The following is a 24,820-nucleotide window of genomic DNA, read 5'->3' as shown; positions in this document are numbered from 1 at the left end:
TGCAGGCCTTTATTTGTAGATATGGGAATCTTTGAAGTGAGCCACTCACTCAACCTAAAAAATATCAGTTTGATAAACAAACACGAGATTTGTGAACTTACACCCCTCATATCCCCACTCTTATTTTCTTTACCTCTTCATTGAGACTCAGGGCACTGAGCAGGGAATCCAGGTCCTCAAATTCAGCATAACCAAAACCTTTCAACCTCTCTGGATTGCTGGGTTCACGTGGTAAACGCACTGCACTGATCTGAGGGAATAAGAAACAACAAAGTTTCCCAACGTTCTTCATTTGCCATTTTTTGAGAGGAGTACGAAAGCATTACTGTATGTGCATGAATTTTTATGAATACACAAGAACATGGTTGTCTCAGGAGGAAAACTGATGCAGAGGGATAGTAGAAACTTTACTAAATGCCCTATTATACCTTCTGAATTTTGAACTATATGAATTTAACCCTTAAAAGAAATATGAATTCAGGCCAGGTGCAGAGGCTCATGCCTGTAGTCCCAGCACTGTGGGAGGCTGAAGCAGGTGGATCATCTGAGGTCAGGAGTTCAAGAGCAGCCTGACCAACATGGTGAAACCCCATCTCTACTAAATATAAAAAATTAGCTGGGCATGGTGGCACATGCCTGTTATCCCAGCTACTTGGGAGGCTGAGGCAGAATTGCTTGAACCTGGGAGATGGAGGTTGCAGTGAGCTGATATTGCACCATTGCACTCCAGCCTGGGCAACAAGAGCGAAACTCCATCTCAAAAAAAAAAAAAAAAAAAAAAAAAAAAAAAAAAAAAAAAAACTAAATTATATTTCTTTTTTTTTTTTTTTTTTTTTTTGAGACAGAGTCTTATTCTGTCACCCAGGCTGGAGTACAGTGGCGCAATGTCAGCTCACTGCAACCTCTCCCTCTCAGGTTCAAGCAATTCTCCTACCTCAGCCTCCCGAGTAGCTGGGATTACAGACGTGTGCCACCACGCCCAGCTAATTTCTGTATTCTTAGTAGAAGAACACAACATTAGCCAGGCTGGACTCGAACTCCTGACCTCAAATGATCCACCCACCTCTGACTCCCAAAATGCAGGGATTACATGTGTGAGCCACCATGCCCAGCCTTAAACTGTATTTTTAGTTGTTTAAGAGCAACTGCTGGCCGGGCGCAGTGGCTCAAGCCTGTAATCCCAGCACTTTGGGAGGCCGAGACGGGCGGATCACGAGGTCAGGAGATCAAGACCATACTGGCTAACACGGTGAAACCCCGTCTCTACTAAAAAATACAAAAAACTAGCCGGGCAAAGTGGCGGGCGCCTGTAGTCCCAGCTACTTGGGAGGCTGAGGCAGGAGAATGGCGTGTACCCGGGAGGCGGAGCTTGCAGTGAGCTGAGATCCGGCAACTGCACTCCAGCCTGGGCGACAGAGCATGACTCCGTCTCAAAAAAAAAAAAAAAAAAAAAAGAGCAACTGCTGATTCCACAATTAGTCTTTTTTAGACACTATCCTCAATATCTAGTTAATTATTACAACTTTTACACTTACATTTAATCCTCTAAAGAATTCCTTAATTGACTCTTCTGTCACATCATAGGGTAGGTTTCCTAGAAAAGCAGTGTAGGGTGGCGATTTGGGAAGACGGCTCCGGTCGATATTGGGTTCCCGAGCAGCCCGTGGAGCAGTGGGAAGGATGGAACGGTCAATTGGAGGCGCCCTGTACACATCGTCATCATTACTGTGCCACGTTGTTGAAACTAGGATAGAGGAATGAATACAAGAATTAGAAGAAACGTCTCTCACTACTGTCATAGAACAAGAGGACCCATGTTAACTGCCAAATATTAAACATGCTATACAAGGAAACAGACAAAAAAAAAGTGGGGGTTCACTAATAAGGGCACTTTACAAAAAGAAGATGCTTCTGAGATTAATTATGACACCTCAATCCTTATGTAGCAAAGAAATACTATTCCATAAATGTATGGAATTATTCCATAAATACAACTGTTCATGGAATATTACTGTGTGCCAGCTACTTTATATTAATTATATCCCATCTTATCTAACAGTCCTATGAGGTTGTCCCCCATTCTACAGAAAAGCAAACTCAGATTTCACATAGTAATTTGCCCAAGGTCACAGATGGTAAAGCTAGGATTCAAACCTGGGTCCCTCTTACTCCAGGTGTATTTAACGACTACTGACAACTCTCATACTCCTAGTGGCGAGGCTGAAGTGAGTATTTTTCTGCATGGTCTATCCTCCCTTAAAAACAATAAGCCCAGCTCGGTGGCTCACGCCTGTAATCCCAGCACTTTGGGAGGCCAAGGTGGGTGGATCTGACGTCAGGAGTTTAAGACCAGCCTGACCAATATGGTGAAACCCTGTCTCTACCAAAAATACAAAAATTAGCCAGGCACGGTGGCGCGTGCCGGTAATCCCAGCTACTTGGGAGGCTGAGACAGAATTGCTTGAACCGGGAGGCGGAGGTTGCGGTGAGCCAAGAGACTGCGCCACTGCACTACAGTGTGGGCGACAGAGACTCCGTCTGAAAACAAACAAAAAATACAACAACAACAATCTTTCCCTACAGAACTGTCCATGAATTTGTACTTCAGATACCAACACTTATGGGAAGTACGACCTATATAAAATTTCCTGTTTTGGCTGGGTGCGGTGGCTCATGCCTATAATCCCAGCACTTCGGGAGGCTGAGGCAGGTGGATCATGAGGTCAGGAGTTCAAGACCAGTCTGGCCAAAATGGTAAAACCCCAACTCTACTAAAAATACAAAAAGTAGCTGGCGCGGTGGCAGGCACCTGTAATCCCAGCTACCCAGGTGGCTGAGGTAGGAGAATCGCTTGAACCCCAGGAGCAGAGGTTGTGCTGAGCTGAGTGCGCGCCACTACACTCCAGCCTGGGTGATAAGAGTGAGACTGTATCAAAAAAAAAAAAAAAAAAAAAAATTCCCATTTTTAGGAATTATGAGAACAAGTCACAAGAAAAATTATTCTTTCAGCATGCAATAAAAGATTTTCAGGAAAAAAACAATGGTAATGAGATTTATGTCATACCTGGTAATTATAAAAAATAGCTCCTGATTATTTCTGGTGACTCCCTGAAGGTACAGAACTTGTCCAAATGACACTCAATGACTCTTCTTTATTTTCCCACCATAATTAGTGTTCTCATTCCTTTTCCTCAGACCAGTTTTGTTTACCCAAGGACACTGATTTTATACTAATAACTCCTAGAATTAATTATTCCTTGGCTCTGAGTAAACATAGCTAACAGATTACACTGAAACATCACTTTTTGTTTTTAATTTTTTTGAGATGGAGTCTCGCTCTGTCACCCACGCTGGAGTACAGTGGCATGATCTCGGCTCACTGCCACCTCCACCTCCCGGGTTCAAGCAATTCTCCTGCCCCAGCCTCCCGAGTAGCTGAAATTACAGGCACATGCTACCACGCCCAGCTAATTTTTGTTTTTAGTAGAGACAGGTTTTCACCATGTTGGTCAGGTTGGTCTTGAACTTCTGATCTCACATGATCTGTCTACCTCGGCCTCCCAAAGTGCTGGGATTACAGGTGTGAGCCATTGCGAGCAGCCTGAAACATCACTTTATGAGGACTCCATAGAATTGCTTACTTTTAAAATGAAGAAAATGAGGCCCAAAAGAATAGTAACTTAAGAAGTCTGTTAGTGCAAGAGCAAGAACTATCAAAGCTCTCTTAAATGACCACTTCAGTCTTCACTGCAAAGTCTGATAGCCCAAACCTCAGAATAAACCTTAGATTCTACAAAATATGTAAGATTTCAGGTGCTAAAAAATGAGTAAGTTCTTTTCAGATTACAAATGATGTGAATTATTATGTAATAGGTTTCCTCTAGAAAATAATAAACATTCCAAACATGATGACAAAAGAAAAATTACCATCTCCTTCCAGGTCATCCGTTTCATCAGCCCAGCTGACTGGTTTGGAAACATAGGTGCTTCCTCCACCAGTACCCCCATCCTCAGCCAGAAAGTCTGTTAGGGAGATAGTCTTCCCCTTCTTATTCTTCTTTTTTGCTGTTTTAAAAGGCAAGAGAAAGATTATTCATCAATACCCAGATATTTACAGAGCTGTACAATGCAATATTGTAAAACGTTATTTTCAAAGAAAGTAACATGGACACTCCTCAAATGGTTAAATTATGGCATTTCCATGAAGGGGTACTATACAGACATAAATAAGGAGAAAGCACAATATAATGGTACAAAAAGAAGTGAACAATAAGAAATTTAAAAGTTGCAGAATATCTATTATGTGTAAACACATGTTTACGTATGGAAAAGGGTCTGGGTGTTTGAGATACCCCCTGGAGAGTATGTTTGGAGTGTGGGGGCAACCTTTTATTTTCTACTATATTCACTTATCATTTGAGATCTTTAATTTTGTAAGTACTTCTATTCAGTTACTACTTTCACTGCTCCTTGGATAAAAAAGATGAATAAAAATTCGTATCTCACATAACACATTCTGTATGGCAGTTCTGAAGATTGTTTGACACTTGTAAACAAACCATAGGAGGAAGGAATCACAACTATCCTTTTTCTTTTTTTTGAGACAGAGTCTTGCTCTTGTATCCCAGGCTGGAGTACAATGGTGCCATCTCGGCTCACTGCAACCTCTGCCTCCTGGGTTGAAGAAATTCTCCTGCCTCAGCCTCCCAAGTAGCTGGGATTACAGCACCCGCCACCACGCCCGCTAACTTTTTTGTGTTTTTAGTAGAGACGGGGTTTCACCACGTTGGCCAGGCTGGTCTCAAACTCCTAACCTCAGGTGATCCACCTGCCTCAGCCTCCCAAAGTGCTGGGATCATAGGTGTGAACCACCACACCCGGCCCCATTTTTTTTTTTCTTTTTTGGGACAGGGTCTTGCTCTGTTGTCCAGGCTGTAGTGCAGTGGTGTGGCCACGGCTATCTGCAGCCTCAACCCTCCCAGGCTCATGCGATCCTCCCACCTCAGCCTCCTCAATAGCTGGGACCACAGAGGTACACCACCATGTCCAGCTGATTTTTAATTTTTTTTTTTTATTCCCTATGTTGCCTAGGCTGGTCTCAAGTATCCTGGAGGATCCTAGGCTCAAGCGATCCTCCTGCCTCAGTCTCCCAAAATGCTGGGATTACAGGTATGAGTCATGGTGCCTGGCCACAACTATCAATTTACAGAAAAGGAAACTAAGTCTCAGAGAGGTTAAGTGAAACACTAGATGTCTGTAAAGTTACAGAGACATTAGATGGCTAGGCTGAAGATAAAACCCAAGTTTTTTTCATATGAAGTCCAAGGTTCTTTCTATATACCAAGGTATCCTTGCCTCTCAGCAGCTTATTCTATGTCAGATTATCAAAACCATGGTAAAACGTACTGCTATTTGTAGTGTTCAAATGGTAAAAGTCATATTTCCTAGATCTCTCTGCCCTCTAGAAAAAATGTCCTTCTCTGGCCGGGCGCGGTGGCTCAAGCCTGTAATCCCAGCACTTTGGGAGGCCGAGACGGGCGGATCACGAGGTCAGGAGATCGAGACCATCCTGGCTAACATGGTGAAACCCCGTCTCTATTAAGAAATACAAAAAAGTAGCCGGGCGAGGTGGCGGGCGCCTGTAGTCCCAGCTACTCGGGAGGCTGAGGCCGGAGAATGGCGTGAACCCGGGAGGCGGAGCTTGCAGTGAGCTGAGATCCGGCCACTGCACTCCAGCCTGGGTGACAGCGAGACTCCCTCTCAAAAAAAAAAAAAAAAAAAAAAAAAGTCCTTCTCTACTGTAACAACACTGCATATGAGGATATAATGCTAAAAGGAAAACACAAGAAAACCCTAATAACCAACACATTTAAGTGTTTCCCACCATTATGGAATACTTTGTAATCTCCAAATGGTTCAGCTTAGCGAACTGACACTGCTCTTTCTTTCTGGTCCTCAGAACTTCTGAGAAGTTACCACCAATCAAGAACTAATTCAGAAGAGCAGAAGGGACTCAGTAAAGTTCCAGAACTGGCCTGATAGCAGACACATGATTAAGAAAAAAGCAAGCAGCTTTGTTGTAAAAAAGATTGGCTTCATGGTTTTTATAATCACGAATTTCTCCTCCATGTTCCAACTGTCACCTGATTTTTAATCCAAGAATATCAAAGTTGATGTACCCCTCTGTTTAACTGAAGGTTGCTTTCTCAGTTGGTATCTGCCTTTCTTTCAAAATTCAACTTTCAGGAAATAAAGGTAACCAGTTTGCTATGAATGTTAACACACAGCCTTCCAGACACAATCGGAACCTTAAGTATTACGGTCTCAACGTGCAAACCAGATGAACCCGGCTAAAATAATCAAAGTTGACCACGAACATGGTATTTTCCATATCTCTCAAGTGACTTAACATTAATCCAGCTCTGAAAGTATCGTTTATGATCAACCAGATCACATTTTGAATCCATCCTACTTTTTTTTTTTGAGATGAAATCTCGCTTTGTCATACAGGCTGGAGTGCAGTGGTGTGATCTTAGCTCACTGCAACCTCCGCCTCCCGGGTTCAAGTGATTTCTCCTGCCTCAGCCTCCCAAGTAGCTGGGACTACAGGTGCATGCCACCATGCCAGGTTAATTTTTTTTTTTTTTAGTTTTAGTAGAGACAGGGTTTCACAGTGTTAGCCAGCATGGTCTCGATCTCCTGACCTTGTGATTGGCCTCCCAAAGTGCTGGGATTATAGATGTGAGCCAACGCGCCTGGCCTGCTTTCTTTTTCTTTTCTATTTTTTTTTTTTTTTTTTTTTTTTTGCAGTGGTGCAATCATGGCTCACTGCTGCTTTGACCTTTTGGGCTCAAGCAGTCCTCCCACTGTAGCCTCTTGAGTAGCTGGGACTATAGGCATGTACCACCATGCCCAGTTAATTTTAAAATTTTTTGTAGAGGTGGGGGTCTTGCTACACTGCCCAGATTGGTCTTCAACTCCTGGCCTCAAGTGGTCCACCTGTCTCAGCCTTCCAAAGTGCTGGGATGAGATGTGAGCCACTGCACTTGGCCTTATTCCATAGCTTTCAAAGAATACAGTTATGCAGATGTTGGGTCTCATAGCACTTTTATTGCTGCAGCTCATATGCAAAAGTTTTTTTTTTTTTTTTTTGAGAGGGAGTCTCACTCTGTTGCCCAGGCTGGAGTGCAGTGGCACCATCTTGACTCACTGCAACCTCTGTCTCCCAAGTTCAAGTGATTCTCCTGCTTCAGTCTCCCGAGTAGCTGGGATTACAGGCACATGCCACCAAGCCTGGCTAATTTTTGTTATTTTTAGCAGAGACAGGGTTTCACCATGTTGGCCAGGCTAGTCTTGAACTCCTGACCTCAAAGGATCCACCCACCTCGACCTCCCAAAATGCTGGGATTACAGGAATGAGCCACTGTGCGCCCAGCCTCATATGCAAAGATCTACGGGAGAGTTTAATAAGCTAACATGAATAAGACATGAGGTAAACCACTTATAGTGCCTAGGCTTATTTTAGACTTTTTCATATCATTTAATTCAAAAATAGAGTCTGGGATTAACATGATGCTAGCTAGATATCCTTACCCTCATGGGGCTTAATCTGGTATCATCAGCTAATATCCAATTATTAACCTGTCCTTCCACTGGGAGGATAAAAATAGAACTGGTGGTCAGTACAATGAGGTCAAGTTCAACATAAGAACATAACAATCTGAATAAGGTATCCCTTTCCTCTTTGTTCTATATACGTATCTTCTACCAAAACAGCAGAATGTGGAATTAATCTGCCCTTTAGTCCGATTTGGCTTAAATCAACTTTGTAGATCAGTTTCTCAACTCTTACCCCTTGACTCCTTTGACAAACAAGTTTCCTCTTTAATGTTATTTGAAATTTCCAAACAAATTAAATATCATGACTAAAAAATATTAAAGGCACTTTTAAATCTTAGAATGTCTTTTCAAATCACAAGTCTCCCCCTCCTCTGACTGCCACCCACTCCCAGGCCCTCTGGTTAAGAAATTACTGTTGGACGAGTCTTTTTTTTTTTTGAGACAGAGTTTTGCTCTTGTTGCCTAGGCTGTAGTGCAATGGTGCAATCTTGGCTCACCAAAACCTCCATGTCCCAGGGTCAAGCAATTCTCCTGCCTCGGCCTCCCGAGTAGCTGGGATTACAGGCATGCGCCACCACACCTAATTTTGTATTTTTAATAGAGACGGGGTTTCTCCATGTTGGTCAGGCTGGTCTCCAACTCCTGACCCCAGGTGATCCTCCTGCCTCCATCTCCCAAAGTGCTGGGATTACAGGCGTGAGCCACTGCACCCCAGCTATTAGATAAGTCTTAAAAAAAAAAAAAAAAAAGGCTAAAATTCCGTACAAGATCTTTAACTTATTTAACTGCAGCAGCAGCATTGACTCAGTCACAATATAAACAGCAGGTTTAAAGGAATTAGCCCTTGAAAAGCAAAATCAATAAGCCTAAAGTAGGTGCCCGTGTTTGTTCCACTCCATTTCATTCCAGTAACTGAGAAAAGATGTTATCTAAATCCTCCATGCCCTTTGCTCCCCCAATACCTAGGCCCATTACATGTTTAGATATCAACAGTGTTCCCTCTGCCTTATAAGTAAAGCACTGTTTAATGCTCCAGGTTTATCAACCCTTTGCAATTCGACAATGAACTGGTCCAATTCTTTAATTTTCTCTACATCTTATGTGAACTGGTTAAAAAGGTAACAAATCAATCACCTCGCAAAACAAAACGTGTCCCAATTATTTATACATGGTCTACAGTGGGGAAAAGACACCACCAGCTCTTTATATATCCATACAGGTTTAATAGAAGATCTTAAAAACGGAAATATTGCTAAGTCCAGAAGCCCTTAAACAAGAGACAACACATTCATGGTTTTCTTTTTTTTTTTTTTTTTTTTTTGAGGCGGAGTCTTCACTCTGTCGCCCAGGCTGGAGTGCAGTGGCACCATCTCGGCTCACTGCAAGCTCCGCCTCCTGGGTTCGCGCCATCCTCCTGCCTCAGCCTCCGGAGTAGCTGGGACTACAGGCGCCCGCCACCGCGCCCGGCTAATTTTTTGTATTTTAGTAGAGACGGGGTTTCACCGTGTTAGCCAGGATGGTCTCGATCTCCTGACCTCGTGATCTGCCCGCCTCGGCCTCCCAAAGTGCAGGGATTACAGGCGTGAGCCACCGCGCCCGGCCCATGGTTTTCTTAATAAACAGAATTTGTTATAATAGACACTAAAATAAATACAACCTACTTCTTAACTCAGAGTTTCTCTATTTCAGCACTACTCATATTTTAGCTTAGGTAATTTCTTGTCATGGGGCGACCTTTAGCAGTATCTCTGACTCTCCTCATTAGATGCCAACAGCAACCCCCGAACTCCATTCCACTGTGACAACCAAAAGCGTCTCTGGACACTGCCAAATGCTCTATGGTGGGATGGGGGTTTGGGATGAAAGACTGTCCCTTAGTTGAGAACCATGTTCTAAGTGATGTTTCACTTCAATGAATAAAAAGATAAATGAAAAGGAAATGTTAGTCCTATACAAAGGACTTTTCTTTGGGGGTGATAAAAAGGTTCTGAAATTAGATAATAATGATGGTTGTACATCTCTGAATACACTAAACCCCACCAAATTGTACAGGGCCTTGCTGTGTCACCCAGGCTGGAGTACAGTAGTGAGATCATGGCTCACTACAGCCTTGACCTCCAGGGCTTAAGCAATCCTCCCACCATAGACTCCCAAGTAGCTAGGACCACAGGTACATGCCACCATCCCTGGCTAATTTTTAAAAAAATTTTTGTAGAGATGTGGTCTCACCATGTTACTTAGGCTGGTCTTGAATTCCTGGGCCTAAGTGATCCTCCTGCCTTGGCACCCCAAAGTGCTGGGATTACAGGTGTGAGCTACTGCACACGGTCCAAACTGTATACTTTATAAGGGCAAATTTTATGGTATACAAATTACATTGAATAAAGCTATTATTAAAAGTGAGTTCTGCCAAATTCTCCATAATTAAAGGCTACTTTAGGCCATGCGTGGTGGCTCATGCCTGTAATCCCAGCACTTTGGGAGGCCAAGGTGGGAGGATCACCTGAGGTCAGGAGCTCGAGACTAGCCTGGCTAACACGCTGAAACTCCATCTCTACAAGAACTGCTTGAGCCCAGGAGGTGGAGATTGCAGTGAGCCGAGACCATGCCACTGTACTCCAGCCTGAGCCATAGAGTGAGACTCTGTCTCAAAACAAAAACAAAAACAACAAAAAAAAAGCTACTTTAAATAATGAATTAATGATTAACAAATGTTTCCCTAAATCAACAACATTGTATAAACACAATCAATCTACCCAAATAGAGTGTCTAGAATTAGACTAATTACATTGGTGTTTAAAGCCCAGCCATGAAAAGACATTTCATGCAATGTAATATCATAATATTTCACCTTCACCTTTACTGCACTACATAGATGCTCCCCGACTTTATGATAAGACTATCAGGATAAACCCATCTCAAGTAAAAAAAAGCATTTACTATCCAGATAAACCCATTGTAAAGTTGAAAAGATCCCAATGTAAACCACCCTTTGATTTAGTTGGGGATTGGGTAAGTTTAGCATAGTAGAGATAAAGACTAAGTCAGAACTCATAAGCTCCACCATCTTGACTCCCGTACAGATTCAGTTTCATGACCTCTCTGTGCCCAATTACTTCATTTTGACACAAGAAGATGCCATACTACCTTTTCCTTATCCCTCCAGGGATACTGAATTTGATCATTTACATAATCAAAGTAAGTGCCCAATGCATGCCATACTAACCATTACACAAAATGGGAGACAGGAGCTACACAAATTCAAATTAAACTTCTTGATTTGAGTACTTTCCTACTATTGGGACCATAGCAGTATCTACTACAAATTTAAGAAACTGGCTCATAAATGTACATAAGGCAAATCTAATTACAAATATGCACTTAAAATACCGTACTCATCAGTTATTTCCTCTACCATTATGAAAAGAGAATTCCAGAATGTTTTGAGATGAAACATACCTCTTTTTTCAATGACATTACTTAGAAACACTGCTTTATCTTAACTGACAGTATTCTGTATTGGTATTTAAACTTTCAAAAAGAGTTTTAGTTTTAGCCTTCTGGGTATCTTACTCCCAGAATAACATATACATGATGGAGGATGGAATTTGAAACTGGGTAATCTATAAGCAATATATAATGGCAACCCTTAAAACCATTTTACTGTGAGAGTTAGCAGTGTATGAAAACAACCACTGCAGAGCATCTTCTCCCTATAAAAATAATCAAATGAGATGTCACACAGGATGGCATTTTGAAGCATTATGGAAATGAAAGGCCTGTGCATGAGCTTATGTATGTTATTTCCAATTTTAAATTTTTTTTTTTTTTTTTTTTTTTTGAGACGGAGTCTTGCTCTGTCACCCAGGCTGGAGGGCAGTGGTGCAATCTCAATTTACTGCAATCTCTGCCTCCTGGATTATAGGCGTGAGCCATCGTGCCCAGCCCAACACCCCGCTAATTTTTGTATTTTTAGTGGAGACTGGGTTTCACCATGTTGGCCAGGCTGGTCTCGAACTCCTGTTCTCAGGTGTTTTGCCCACCTCGGCTTCCCAAAGTGCTGGGATTACAGGCATGAGCTACTGCAACCTGCTCAATTTGAAAGCATTTTAAATGTTAAACTGTATCAAACACATCTGATTCCCTCTAGGTAAGGGGAGAGCAGACAAATAATGACCACTTTCCAGATAAAGAAACTGAGATTCAAGAGTTAACTGGCTTGTAACAAGTCTACTAAAGTAGTCACAATGAAAATTTAAGAGAAATGAAAAACTTCGTATTTTTAAGACTTTTTTTTTTTTTGAGATGGAGTCTAGCTCTTTTGCCCAGGCTGGAGTGCAGTGGCACAATCTCGATTCACTGCAACCTCTGCCTCCCAGGTTGAAGTGATTCTCCTGCCTCAGCTTCCTGAGTAGCTGGGATTACAGGCACGCGACACCACACCCAGCTAATTTTTGTATTTTTAGTAGAGACAGAGTTTCACCATGTTGGTTAGGTTGGTGTCCAACTCCTGATCTAGTGATCCGCCCGCCTCAGCCTCCCAAAGTGCTGGGATTATAGGCGTGAGCCACCGCGCCAGGCCTTGAAGAATTCTTTCTAAGAAGCAAAGCAAGAAATTAAGTGTACTGGCTCAATGTATCAAGTTTCTAGGAATTCAAACTATCCTCATTCTATAGTTAGTTCTGAGACCTACCTTAGTTCTTGAAGGTCAATAATGGATCACACTGGAAACTGGTATTGCTGCAAAGAATTTTTTGGTCTCATTTAACAGTAAAAGAGGCATAATGAAGTTGTTTTATGTATTTTCACACAGAATACATAACATCCATTTCCCTCATCAGGGAATACTGGTTACTTCACAAAGCCAATGTGACTGGAAAAGAGGGGCGGGGAAACCATCCGATAAACCCCAGATTCCTCAAGGGCAGACTGAAAGACGTGACTTGTGCTCAAATACCAGTACCAGCTAAAAAGATTTACTGAAGTGAATTAAAGGAGATGAGGGTTTTCAAGGGAGTGGAGTAAATATGGAAGAACAAGAAAATGGGACGGCACTGAGTAAATCCCTTTAATCAGTCTGGATTTCCCTCAACTTGGTAAAACAAAGGACATAAATTGCTGGCACGTCTTCCGCCTCTAAAAAAAAAAAACGAAAGTTAAGAAAACACAAATTTTCTTCACTAAATTACTATACTAAACTGTTAAGGTGGCAAATCCAGACCAAGTAAGTACTTTAAGCAACGGTTAGTTTAAAATATATTTAGGACTTGTACTAGCCCACTGGAGAAAAAAATTTGAACATTTTTGTAAACTTCAGATGCTTTAGGGCAGCGTCCTAAACTGATGATGACACCTTGATACTTTTAAGTTGCTGAGGAGTCTCAAAGATTATGAGCTTGCTCTGCCAGCTGAGAGCAGTGTGGCCTTAAATAATATTCCTCAGCTGGGAAATACCACCAGCTCTCTGCAGTACCTCAGGATCGAAGGAGACAACAATGCACAAAAGTGCTTGGTCAACTGTCAAGTGTTACACCAATGAAAGATCTTCAAATGCACCTCAAATTTCTCAACATTTTCCAAAGCCAACCATAACCCTTAGCTTCTTTGTAACAGAGATGATGAATTACCGGGTAAGAAATGAGCACCCAGAGATAGAAGTTCAAATAATGTTTTCAAGAATGCAAGGTCATGCCAGAGAAAACAAACTATATTCCCCAAACTAAAATCAATGCTACAAGATGTTGGGTCATCACTGCTCTTACAGGCCCATTAGATATGTAAGTAGACTTGCAAGGCAACCTCCAAGGTTGTCTAAAGAAGTAAGCAACTCCAGTCACTAGTAATACATAAAGTAAGCAACTCCAGCCACTAGTAAGCACTATCTTAAAGTACCTGCTGGTAGTTGTACAGTTACCTTAACAACAACAACAAAAAAGCTGAAATCTACCATTGGAGCTATCCACATTCAACCAACATGGAAGCGCCAGAAGAGAAACCTGATCCTTGCATATAGCTGCGCTGAGTAAAAACGCCTCCAACTGAGTATGAGAAAAAAGCCTAGAAGGAAATCCAGGTGCACACCCGTGCTTCTCAACACGTGGGTGCACCACACTGGGTTCCCCACCCCCCAATAGCACCAACCTCCAAGCCTAACACACATACCCTTGGAAGAATACAGGCACAGGGCCACACTCTAGAAAGGGAAGAGACAACCTAAAAGGACATAAAAAGAGCGCAATACAGGCGCGTTAAAAGCTTCCCATCTGGGTTCTAGCGCAAGGACTGACGGCGCGCCCGTCTCCACTACCCTCGTGTCTCCCACCGCGCACGCGCACCACTGCCTTCCCCCGCCCCTCCACCGACTCGCGCTCGCGTTCCAACTGCTCCCCCCACACTTATTCCCCTGCCCCCGACTCCGGTCCGCTACAGCCTCGCGCCTTGGAGACGTAGCCTAATGTGCACTCGTCCGCGCAGCAACCGCCTCCTTCCTTCCTCCACGCCTTCACGTGGGCACGGTGCTTCACGTCTACGAAAAGGCCTCGCACCACCCGCACACCTTTCTGCGCCTCCTTCTCCAATTCAAGCCAGAGTCCACCATTACTGCCTATTCCAATCTCGCGCAGAAAGGGTGATAAGAGTGTGAGGGGGAGGGGAAGGTGTCCTTCCCCTCCCCCCCAAACATCCCGAGGTAGTAACCTAACAGGGCTACGCCGCCAGCCTGCCGCAGCCCTCAATTCAGAAAGGAACCGGTGCCAGCAGTTCCCCGACTTCAGGAAATCAGTGGATCACGCTCGGAGGGGGGTTTCCGAGCCCAGTCCTGGGCCGCGCTCGGCTGCTCGCTCACCTGAGGCCGCCATGTTGGGAGAGGGAAAGAGAACGCAAAGGACCCGGATGAGGCAATCACGTGATTATAGCGGGCGCGTCGGGCTAGGAGACTCGAAGCTGGGAGGGGGCGGGGAGGTGAGGACGGAGACAGGAGGCGGGGCGGCGCTGCTCTAGGTTCGTAAAGCTGCGCGGCGAGGTGGCACGGCTTCCGACGGGAAGACATGCGCGACATGTGGCCAAAGGGGTGGGGCCTGGGTTGTCGCGAAACCCCTCACGCTTTACGTAGGGCTACACGCGGGCGCGGGGCTGGGGTTGAGCCCTGGCCGGCCTCGTGATGCATAGACTTCCTGCCGGAAGAGTGACGGGAAGGGTGGGGCTTCGCTGCTGGTTCCGCTTACTCTGCACGGAGCCGGTGATGGGTGTGGCGAAATGGATGTTCTGAAAGGGAAGAGTCTGAGTTTAACGTACTTTTTTTTTTTGAGACGGAGTTTCGCTCTTGTTGCCCAGGCTGGAGTGCAATGGCGCGCGCGACCTCGGCTCACTGCAACCCCCGCCTCTCAGGTTCAAGCGATTCTCCTGCCTCAGCCTCCGGAGTAGCTGGGATTACAGGCGCCCGCCACTATTCGCTGCTAGTTTTTTGTATTTTTAGTAGAAACGGTATTTCACCATGTTGGCCATGCTGGTCTTGAACTCCTGACCTCAGGCTGTCCACCGCCTCAGCCTCCCAAAATGCTGGAATTACAGGCGTGAGCCACCGCGACCGGCCTAGTTTTTAAAAGCCACATCAGAAATTACTGTTTATTTATTTTTATTTTTTGAGACAGGGTCTCGCCCTGTCGCCCAAGCTGGAGTGTAGTGGCGCGATCTCGGTTCACGGCAGCCTCAACCTCCGGGGCTCAAGCGGTCCTTCCACTTCAGCCTCCCGAGCAGCTGGGACCACAGGCGAGCGCCTCCAGGACCAGCTAATTAAAAAAAAGTTTTTGTGTGGAGACAGAGTGGCGGGCGTGGGGGGGGCGCTGTATCTCCCTATGTCGCCCGGACTGGTCTCGAACTCCTGGGCTCAAACATTCCTCCCTCCGTGGCCTCCCACAGTGCCGGGATTACAGGCGTGAGTCACTGCTCCCGGCCAGAATTTGTTTTCAAATTACTTTTTGTAAAGGCAAAACAAATCGAGCGTCTTGTGTAAGAATGGCTTTAATGAGGCATGTTCAGACGGAATAAGAAGGTAACAAATGCTGAAGACTTAATTCCCATGGGCTTTTACCTCATTTAATGCTCCAATTTACTGACTAGGTTTAGTCAAATTTAGGCCTTCAGGATTTCTGAGACTAGGGCTATTCATGCTTCCCCTAGCTGATGTTCCATTTCATTCATTCAATGAAAATTTCTGTTGCTCACCGTGTGCCAGGCACAGACATTTGTGGGTACAACATGGAATAGAACTGTCCCAAAAGGGGTTATATTCTAGTGGGGGAAGGACAGATATATAAGCAACTAATAAATAAAATATTACAACAAGTATTCTGTGAGTACTTAAAACAAGGTGGTGTAATGAAAAGTGATGGGGTGCAACTTTAGATTGCCTGTCAGAGGAGACCTCTGAGGAAGTGACATTCAGACGGAGATCTAAATTATAAGCTGCCAGCACTGGGAATGTCTTCTGAAGAGGTTTAGGAGAAGACAGGATGCGCAGATGGGATTGCTGCAATATGGTGAGGGCAGGGGAGGGAAGCGTGGTACAGGATGAATCCTGAGAGATAGGGGCTGGATCATGTGAGACTGTGTAACCAGGTTTAGGAGGTGTTTGGATTTTGTCTCAAGGGGATTGGGAAAGTATGGAATGATTTAAAGCAGAGAAATGTCATGACTTGAAATAAAATTTTAAAAAGGATTATTTAGTATCCTGATGTGAGTGGTGGTTACATGGGTGTATATCTAGAATTCATATACTTAAGATTTGTGTACTTTATGTAAGTCACGCGTTAATTAGAAAAAAAGAGATTACTCAGGCTGCTGAATGGAGAGTGCAGTTGTCAGAGGCATTTGAACCAGAGCAACTCCTTGAATAGGGCTGGGTAAAATAAGTCTGAGACCTACTGGGCTGCATTCCCAGAAGGTTAGGCATTCTTAATCACAGGATGAGATAGGAGGTCAACACAAGTTATAGGTCACAAAGACCTTGCTGATAAAACAGCATGCAGCAAAGAAGCCGGCCAAATCCCATCAAAACCAAGATGGCGACTAAAGTGACCTCACTGCTTGTTATATGCTAAATATAATGCGTTAGCCTGCTAAAAGATACTCCCACCAGGCCTTGACAGTTTACAGATGCCATGGCAATGTGAGGAAGTTACTCTATATGGTCTAAAAGGGAGAGGAACCCTCAGTATGGGAATCGCCCTCCTCTTTCCAGGGAAGGCATGAATAATCCACCCCTTGTTTCACATAAAATCAAGAAATAATTTAAGTATTCTTAGTCAAGCAGCCCGTGCTGCTGCTCTCTGCCTATGGAGTAGCCATTCTTTTATTCCTCTTTCTTTTCTTTTTTTTTGAGACAGGGTCTCACTTTGTTACCCAGGCTGGAGTGTAGTGGCGAGATCATGGCTCACTGCAACCTCCCGGCCTAAAGTGGTCCTCCTACCTTAGCCTCCCGAGAAGCTTGGACCACAGGCACGTGCCATCATGCCCAGCTAATTTTTGTATTTTTTTTTTGTAGAGATGGGGTTTCCCCATGTTGCCCAGGCTGGTCTTGAACTCCTGAGCTCAAGTGATCCACCTGCCCCAGCCACCCAAATTGGTGGGATTATGGGTGTGAGCCACCATGCCTGGCCAATTCTTTTTTTTTTTTTTTTTTTTTTTTTGAGATGGAGTTTCACTCTTGTTTCCCAGGCTGGAGTGCCATGGCATGATCTCGGCTCACTGCAACCTCTGCCTCCCAGGTTCAAGCAATTATTGTACCTTAGCCTCCCAGGTATCTGGGATTCCAGGCTGCTGCCACCACGCCCAGCTAATTGTTGTATTTTTGCTAGAGATGAGGTCTTACCATGTTGGCCATGCTGGTCTCAAACTCCTGACCTCCAGAGATCCACCCACCCTGGCCTCCTAAAGTGCTGGGGTTACAGGCGTGAGCCACCATGCCCAGGCAACGAAATAGGTTTCAAGACAAAAACTGAAAGAGACAAAGAGGGTCATGATATAATGATAACGGTCAATTCAGCAAGAGAATATAACAATTGTAACTATATATACACCCAACACTAGATCACCCAGATATATAAAGCAAATATTATAATAAAGAGATAGACCCCAATACAATAATAACTGGAGACTTCAACACCCCACTTTTAGCATTGGACAGATCTTCCAGACAGAAAAATCAACAAAGAAACATCGGACTTAATCTACATTATAGACCAAATGGACCTAATAGGTATTTACAAAACATTTCATCAAATGGCTGCAGAATACACATTCTTTCCTTCAGCACATGGATCATTCTCAAGGATAGACCATACCTTAAGTTACAAAACAAGTCTTTTGTTTGTTTTTTGAGGCGGAGTTTCACTCTGTCACCCAGGCTGGAGGGCAGTGACACGATCTCGGCTCACTGCAAGCTCCACCTCCTGGATTCACGCCATTCTCCCGCCTCAGCCTCCCAAGTTGCTGGAACTACAGGCGGCTGCCACCATGCCTGGCTAATTTTGTTTTGTATTTTTAGTAGAGATGGGGTTTCACCGTGTTAGCCAGGATGGTCTTGAATCCCCGACTTCGTGATCCACCTGCCTCGGCCTTCCAAAGTGCTGGGATTACAGGCGTGAGCCACCGTGCCCGGCCAACAAGTCTTAAAACATTCAAAAAATTGAAATAATATCAAGCATCTTCTCTGATCACAATGGAATAAAACTAGAAGTCAATAACAAGAGGAACTGTGGAAACTATACAGACACACAGAAATTACCCAGTATGCTCCTGAATGACCAGTGGCAAAATGAAGACGTTAAGAAGAATGTCTTGAAAAATTTCTTGAAACAAATAATAATGGAAACACAAAATACCAAAACCTATGGGATACAGTGAAAGCAGTACTAAGAGGGAAGTTTATAGCTATAAGTGTCTACATCAAAAAACAAAGTAAAACTTCAAATAAACAACCTAACGACACATCTTAAAGAACTACAAAGTTGGCTCGGTGCAGTGGCTCACACCTGTAATCCCAGAACTTTGGGAGGCTGAGGTGGGCACATCACGAGGTCAGGAGTTCGAGACCATCCAGGCCAACATGGCGAAACCCCGTCTCTACTAAAAATACAAAAATTAGCTGGGTGTGGTGGCACGCACCTGTAATCCCAACTACTGGGGAGGCTGAGGCAGGAGAATCGAACCGGGAGGTGGAAGATGCAGTGAGCTAAGATCGCGTCACTGCACTCCAACCTGGGCAACAGAGCGAGACTCCATCTCAAATAAATAAATACATAGATACATAAAAAGAAATAATGGGGCTGCGTGCAGGGATTTCATGCCTGTAATCCCAGCACTTTGGGAGGCCGAGGCGGACGGATCACCTGAGGTCATGAGTTCGGAACAGCCTGGCCAACGTGGTGAAACCTTGTCTCTACTAAAAATAACAAAAATTAGCCAGGCATGCTGGTGCATGCCTGTAATCCCAGCTACTCAGGAGGCTGAGGCAGGAGAATTGCTTTAACCTGGGAGCTAGCGGTTGCAGTGAGCCAAGATCACGCCATTCCAGCCTGGGTGACAAGCAAGACTCCGTCTCAAAAAAAAAGGAAATAGTGAAAGTTGGTGGTAAACGGGCCTAAAATGGTTGTAAGGTTTTCATATTCTACATGAAGAAGTAGAATATTAACCTATCCCTAGGCTGTGAAAAGTTATGGATGTGTTTTCTAAGGCCTAGAGCAAGAATTTAAAAAGTAATGTAATTAGGTATAGCTGGCCGGGCACCGTGGCTCACACCTGTAATCCCAGCACTTTGGGAGGCCGAGGCAGGGGGATCACGAGGTCGGGGATTCAAGGCCATCCTGGCCAATGTGATGAAACCCAACATGGTGAAACCCTGTCTCTACTAAAAATACAAAAAATTAGCTGGGCATGGTGGTGGGCACCTGTAATCCCAGCAACTTGGGAGGCTGAGGAAGGAGAATCGCTTGAACCCAGGAGGCAGGGGTTGCAGTGAGTGTAGATTGCGTCACTGCACTCCAGCCTGGGCGACAGAGTGAGACTCAGTCTCAAAAAAAAAAAAAAAAAAAAAAAAAAAAAAACAATAAATATCAGAGTAGAGATAAATTGAAATGAAGAAAACAATACAAAAGGTCAACAAAACAAAAAATTTTTTTGAAAAGATGAACGCGATTGAGAAACTTTTAACCAGACTAAGAAAAAAAAAAAAAAGTGAAAACCTGGCTGGGTGCGGTGGCTCACGCCTGTAATCCCAGCACTTTGGGAGGCTGAGGTGGGCGGATCACGAGGTCAGGAGATCGAGACCATCCTGGTTAACACGGTGAAACCCTGTCTCTACTAAAAATATAAAAAAATTAGCCAGACGTGGTGGCGGGCGCCTGTAGTCCCAGCTACTCGGGAGGCTGAGGCAGGAGGATGGCATGAACCTGGGGGGGCGGAGCTTGCAGTGAGCAGAGATCGCGCCACTTCACTCCAGCCTGGGCGACAGAGCAAGACTCCATCTCCAAAAAAAAAAAAAAGAAAAAGTAAAAACCTAAATAAATCAGAAATGAAAAAGACATTACAACCGGTACTGCAGAAATTCAAATGATCATTAGTGGCTACTGTGAGCAACTGTATGCCAATAATTTGGGAAATCTAGAAGAAATGGATAAATTCCTAGACACAGAAAGTGGCTGTCTAAGGTTGGGAGGATGGAAGAAGTAGGGGCAGGGGAGTGGTAACTGCTAAAGGTATGGGTTTTCTTTTTCAGGGTAATGAAAATACTCTAAAATTGATTGTAATGATAGCTGCATCACTCTGTGAACATACTAAAAACCACTTAATTATATATTTTATTTTTATTTATTTTTATTTATTTTTGAGATGAAGTTTCACTCTTGTTGCTCAGGCTGGAATGCAATGGTACGATCTTGACTCACTGCAATCTCTGCCTCCTAGGTTCAAGTGATTCTTCTGCCACAGCCTCCCGAGCAGCTGGGATTATAGGCGTATGCCACCACACCTGGCTAATTTTTGTATTTTCAGTAGAGACTGGGTTTCACCATGTTGGCCAGGCTGGTCTTGAACTCCTGATCTCAGGTGATCTGCCCGCCTCAGCCTCCCAAAGTGCTGGGATTACAGGCGTGAGCCACCACGCCTGGCCAATTGTATACTTTAAATGGGTGGATTGTTTGGTTTGTTAACTGTATTTCAAAACTGTTTTAAAAAAAACTAAGGGCCGGGCGCGGTGGCTCAAGCCTGTAATCCCAGCACTTTGGGAGGCCGAGGTGGGTGGATCACAAGGTCAGGAGATCGAGACCATCCTGGCTAACATGGTGAAACCCCGTCTCTACTAAAAATACAAAAAAAAACTAGCCGGGCGTGGTGGCGGGCGCCTGTAGTCCCAGCTACTCGGAGGCTGAGGCAGAAGAATGGCGTGAACCCGGGAGGCGGAGCTTGCAGTGAGCCGAGATCGCGCCACTGCACTCCAGCCTGGGCGACACAGCAAGACTCCGTCTCAAAAAAAAGAAAAAGAAAAAAAAAAAAACTAAGGCAAAATAAACACATATTCAGAAACAAGAAAACTAAGAATTCATTGCCAATAGACTGTATTAAAGCCAGCTGGGCAAGGTGGCTCGTGCCTGTAATCCTATCACTTTGGGAGGCCGAGATGGGCAGACTGCCTGAGCTCAGGAGTTTGAGACCAGCCTGGGCAATAGGCAACCCCTTCCCTACTGAAAATACAAAAAATTATCTGAGTGTGGTGGTGTGCACCTGTAGTCCCAGCTACTCAGGAGAATCACTTGAACCTGGGAGGCAGAGGTTGCAGTGAGCTAAGATCACGCCACTGCACTCAAGCCTGGGCAACAGAATGAGACTCTGTCTCAAAAAAATAAAAAATCAAAAAAAAGAAAGAACTGTATTACAGCCAAACTAAGGGAAGTTCTTCAAACTGAGGGGAAATGATACCAGAGAGAAATGCATATATTTAGGAAGGAATAAAGAGTATTTATATATTAGGCTACCAGGTAAGTGTAAAAGGCATGTTTTTGTCTTAATTTCTTTTTCAAAATTATTTTTATTTATGATTTATTTATTGAAACTACTATAGGCTGGGCACGGTAGCTCACGCCTGTAATCTCAGCACTTTAAGAGGCCATGGCAGGTGGATCACCCAAGGTCAGAAGTTCAAGATCAGCCTGACCAACATGGAGAAACCCCATCTCTACTAGAAATACAAAATTAGCTGGGTGTAGTGGCAGGTGCCCGTAATCCCAGCTACTCAGGAAGCTGAGGCAGGAGAATCACTTTGAACCTGGGAGGCGGAGGTTGCGGTGAGCCAAGATCGCACCATTGCACTCCAGCCTGGGCAACAAGAGTGAAACTCTGTCTCAAAAAAAAAAAAAAAAGAAATATATATATATATATATATATATATGTATATATATAATACACATACACACACACACACACATATATATATAAAAATACACGTTTGCTTTTCTGTGAGTTTTTTTTTTTTTTTTTGAGTTGTAATCTCATTCTGTTGTCCAGGCTGGAGTGCAGTGGTGCAATCTTGGCTCACTACAACCTCCACTTCCCAGGTTCAAGTGATTCTCCTGCCACAGACTCCAGAGTAGCTGGGATCACAGGCACACATCACCACACCCAGCTTATTTTTAGTAGAGATAGGGTTTCACCATGTTGGCCAGGCTGGTCAGGAACTCCTGACCTCGAGTGATCAAGCCTCGGCCTCCCAAAGTGCTGGGATTACAGGCGTGAGTCACCGCGCTTGGCCCTGTGTGTCTTTTGTTAAGAGACAAAGTCTCACTCTGTCACCCAGGCTGGAGTGCAGTGGCCTTCAATCTCTGTGCTCAAGCAATCCTCCTACCTCAGCCTCCCAAGCAGCTGGGACTACAGGTGTGTGCCACCACACTCAGCTTATTTTTATTTTTTATGTGTTTTTGGTAGATACCAGGGTCTCACTATGTTGCCCAGGCTGGTCTCGAACTCGTGGCCTTAAGCAGTTCTCTTGTCTTGGCCTCCCAAAGTGTTGGGATTACAGAGGCATGAACCACCATGCCCTGCCCCTCTTAATTTATTTAAAATACACTTGACTGCCAAAAGCAAATATTAAAACATGGTCTTGGGGAATTATAATGTATTTAAATGTAATATATACAACTACAGCTAAAACATAGTGGGAAATGGGCCAGGTGTGGTGGCTCATGCCTGTAATCCCAGCACTTTGGGAGGCCGAGGCAGGGTGATCCTTTGAACACAGGAGTTGGAGATGAGCCATGGGTAACATGGTGAAACCCCATCTCTGCCAAAAAAAAAAAAAAAAAAAAAAGGCTGGGCATGGTGATATGTGCCTGTAGTCCCAGCTACTCAGAAAGCTGAAGTAGGTGGGTCACTTGAGCCCAAGAGGTCGAGGTTGCAGTAAGCTGTGATTGACACTGCACTCCTACCTGGGTAACAGCAAGACCCTGTCTCAAAAATAAACAAACGAATGAAAAGAAGGCTGGGTGCAGTGGCTCACGCCTGTAATTCCAGCACTTTGGGAGGCGAAGGTGGGTGGATCATGAAGTCAGGTGTTCGAGCCCAGCCTGGCCAATATGGTGAAACCCCATCTCTACTAAAAAATACAAAAATTAGCCAGGCATGGTGATGCTCGCCTGTAATCCTGCCTACTCAGGAGGCTGAGGCAGGAGAATCTCTTAAACCCAGGAGGTGGAGGTTGCAGTGAGCCAAGATTGCACCACTGCACACCAGCCTGGGCGACAGAGCGAGAGTCTGTCTTAAATAAATAAATAAATAAATACATAAATAAGAAATAGTGGGGCCAGGTGCAGTGGCTCACGCCTGTAATCCCAGCACTTTGGGAGGCCGAGGCATATGGATTACCTGAGGTCAGGAGTTCAGAGCAGCCTGGCCAACATGGTGAAACCCCATCTCTATTAAAAATACAAAAATTAGCCAGGCACGCTGGTGCGTGCCCGTAATCCTAGCTACTCAAGAGGCTCAGGCAGGAGAATTGCTTGAACTTGGGAGCTAGCGGTTGCAGTGAGCCAAGATCATGCCATTGCATTCCAGCCTGGGCAACAAGAGCTAGACTCCGTCTCAAAAAAAAAAAAAAAAAAAAAAAAAAAAGAAATAGTGGGTGTTGGTGGTAAACGGACCTAAAATCGTTGTAAGATTTTCATATTTCACATGAAGAAGTACAATATTAATATAACCCTAGGCTGTGAAAAGTTATGGATGTATTTTCTAAGCCCTAGAGCAAGAATTTAAAAAGTAATGTAAAGAGGTATAGCTGACTGGGTGTGGTGGCTCACGCCTGTAATCCCAGCACTTTGGGAGGCCAAGGCAGGCAGATCACGAGGTCGGGAGTTTAAGACCATCCTGGCCAAAGTGATGAAACCCCATCTCTACTAAAAATACAAAAATTAGCTGGGCATGGTGGTGCATGCCTGTAGTCCCAGCTACTCAGGAGGCTGAGGCAGGGGAATCGCTTGAACCCAGGAAGCGGAGATTGAAGTGAGCTGAGTTTATGCCACTGCACTCCAGCCTGGTGACAGAGTGACACTCCGTATCATAAAAAAAAAAAAAAAAAGTATAGCAAAAAATTCAATAAATAATGTGGAATTCTAAACAATGTGTAATTCAAACAAAGGCAGAAAAGGAGAAACAGGTGAAAAAATAAAACTGGGACAAATACAATTATTTAAAACAAACACTTTTCAGGAAAAAGCACATAAATTGGTCTTCCTGAACATTTTACATGGGAACCGGTACTATCCAGAGCCTAGTGTGTAGGTTTTTGCTCCAGTTCAGTCTTTAGGCAGCTATGCAGAACAAGACTAAAGAGAAGAAATGCAATATGGGGGAAGGAAAGTAGGTAGAATTCAGAAGAGTCTTTTTGACTATAAGGAATTTGAAATATGCAAAGGTTGTAACGCGAGAACATTTTGAATCTTCATCTGTGGAGAAGCAGCAGGCACCCCCTCAGCACTGTGACCAGGAGATAGGAAAGATACAGCCAGGTCACCTCCCAGGGGTAGGTTCTGCCACTTACAGACAGAACACTGGCAGGAAACACTGGGCTAGTGTAGGGTTCTGTTGTGATGGCTGCTCCCTGGTAGCATTCCACAAGGTTCTCTCCTCAGCACTCCTCTCTTTTTGTACCAAAGGCTGC

The 24,820-nt window shown here is 44.3% G+C and overlaps 1 protein-coding gene across 2 annotated transcripts in view; it reads right to left on the bottom strand.

Annotated features, from left to right (window-relative positions):
* Positions 1–14,803, bottom strand: part of EIF4B (eukaryotic translation initiation factor 4B) — a 36,188-nt gene extending 21,385 nt beyond the window's left edge. Inside the window, exons 1-4 of one of the 2 annotated variants that reach the window (XM_050748870.1) lie at positions 14,465–14,803; positions 3,928–4,065; positions 1,536–1,744; positions 134–250 (exon numbers count right to left, since the gene is read on the bottom strand). In XM_050748870.1, coding sequence (XP_050604827.1) covers positions 134–250; positions 1,536–1,744; positions 3,928–4,065; positions 14,465–14,477 — 477 coding nt within the window. In that variant the 5' untranslated portion in view covers positions 14,478–14,803. The remainder of the gene's footprint in view (positions 1–133; positions 251–1,535; positions 1,745–3,927; positions 4,066–14,464) is intronic. The other variant, XM_050748871.1, reaches the window with a different exon arrangement.
* Between the last annotated feature and the right edge of the window lie 10,017 nt (positions 14,804–24,820).

This window comes from Macaca thibetana, chromosome 11, assembly GCF_024542745.1.
Source record: "Macaca thibetana thibetana isolate TM-01 chromosome 11, ASM2454274v1, whole genome shotgun sequence".
In the NCBI taxonomy this organism is placed as follows: Eukaryota; Metazoa; Chordata; class Mammalia; order Primates; family Cercopithecidae; genus Macaca; species Macaca thibetana.
The sequence above is the reverse complement of the archived record's forward strand: the minus strand, read 5'-3'. Positions and strand labels throughout refer to the sequence as shown.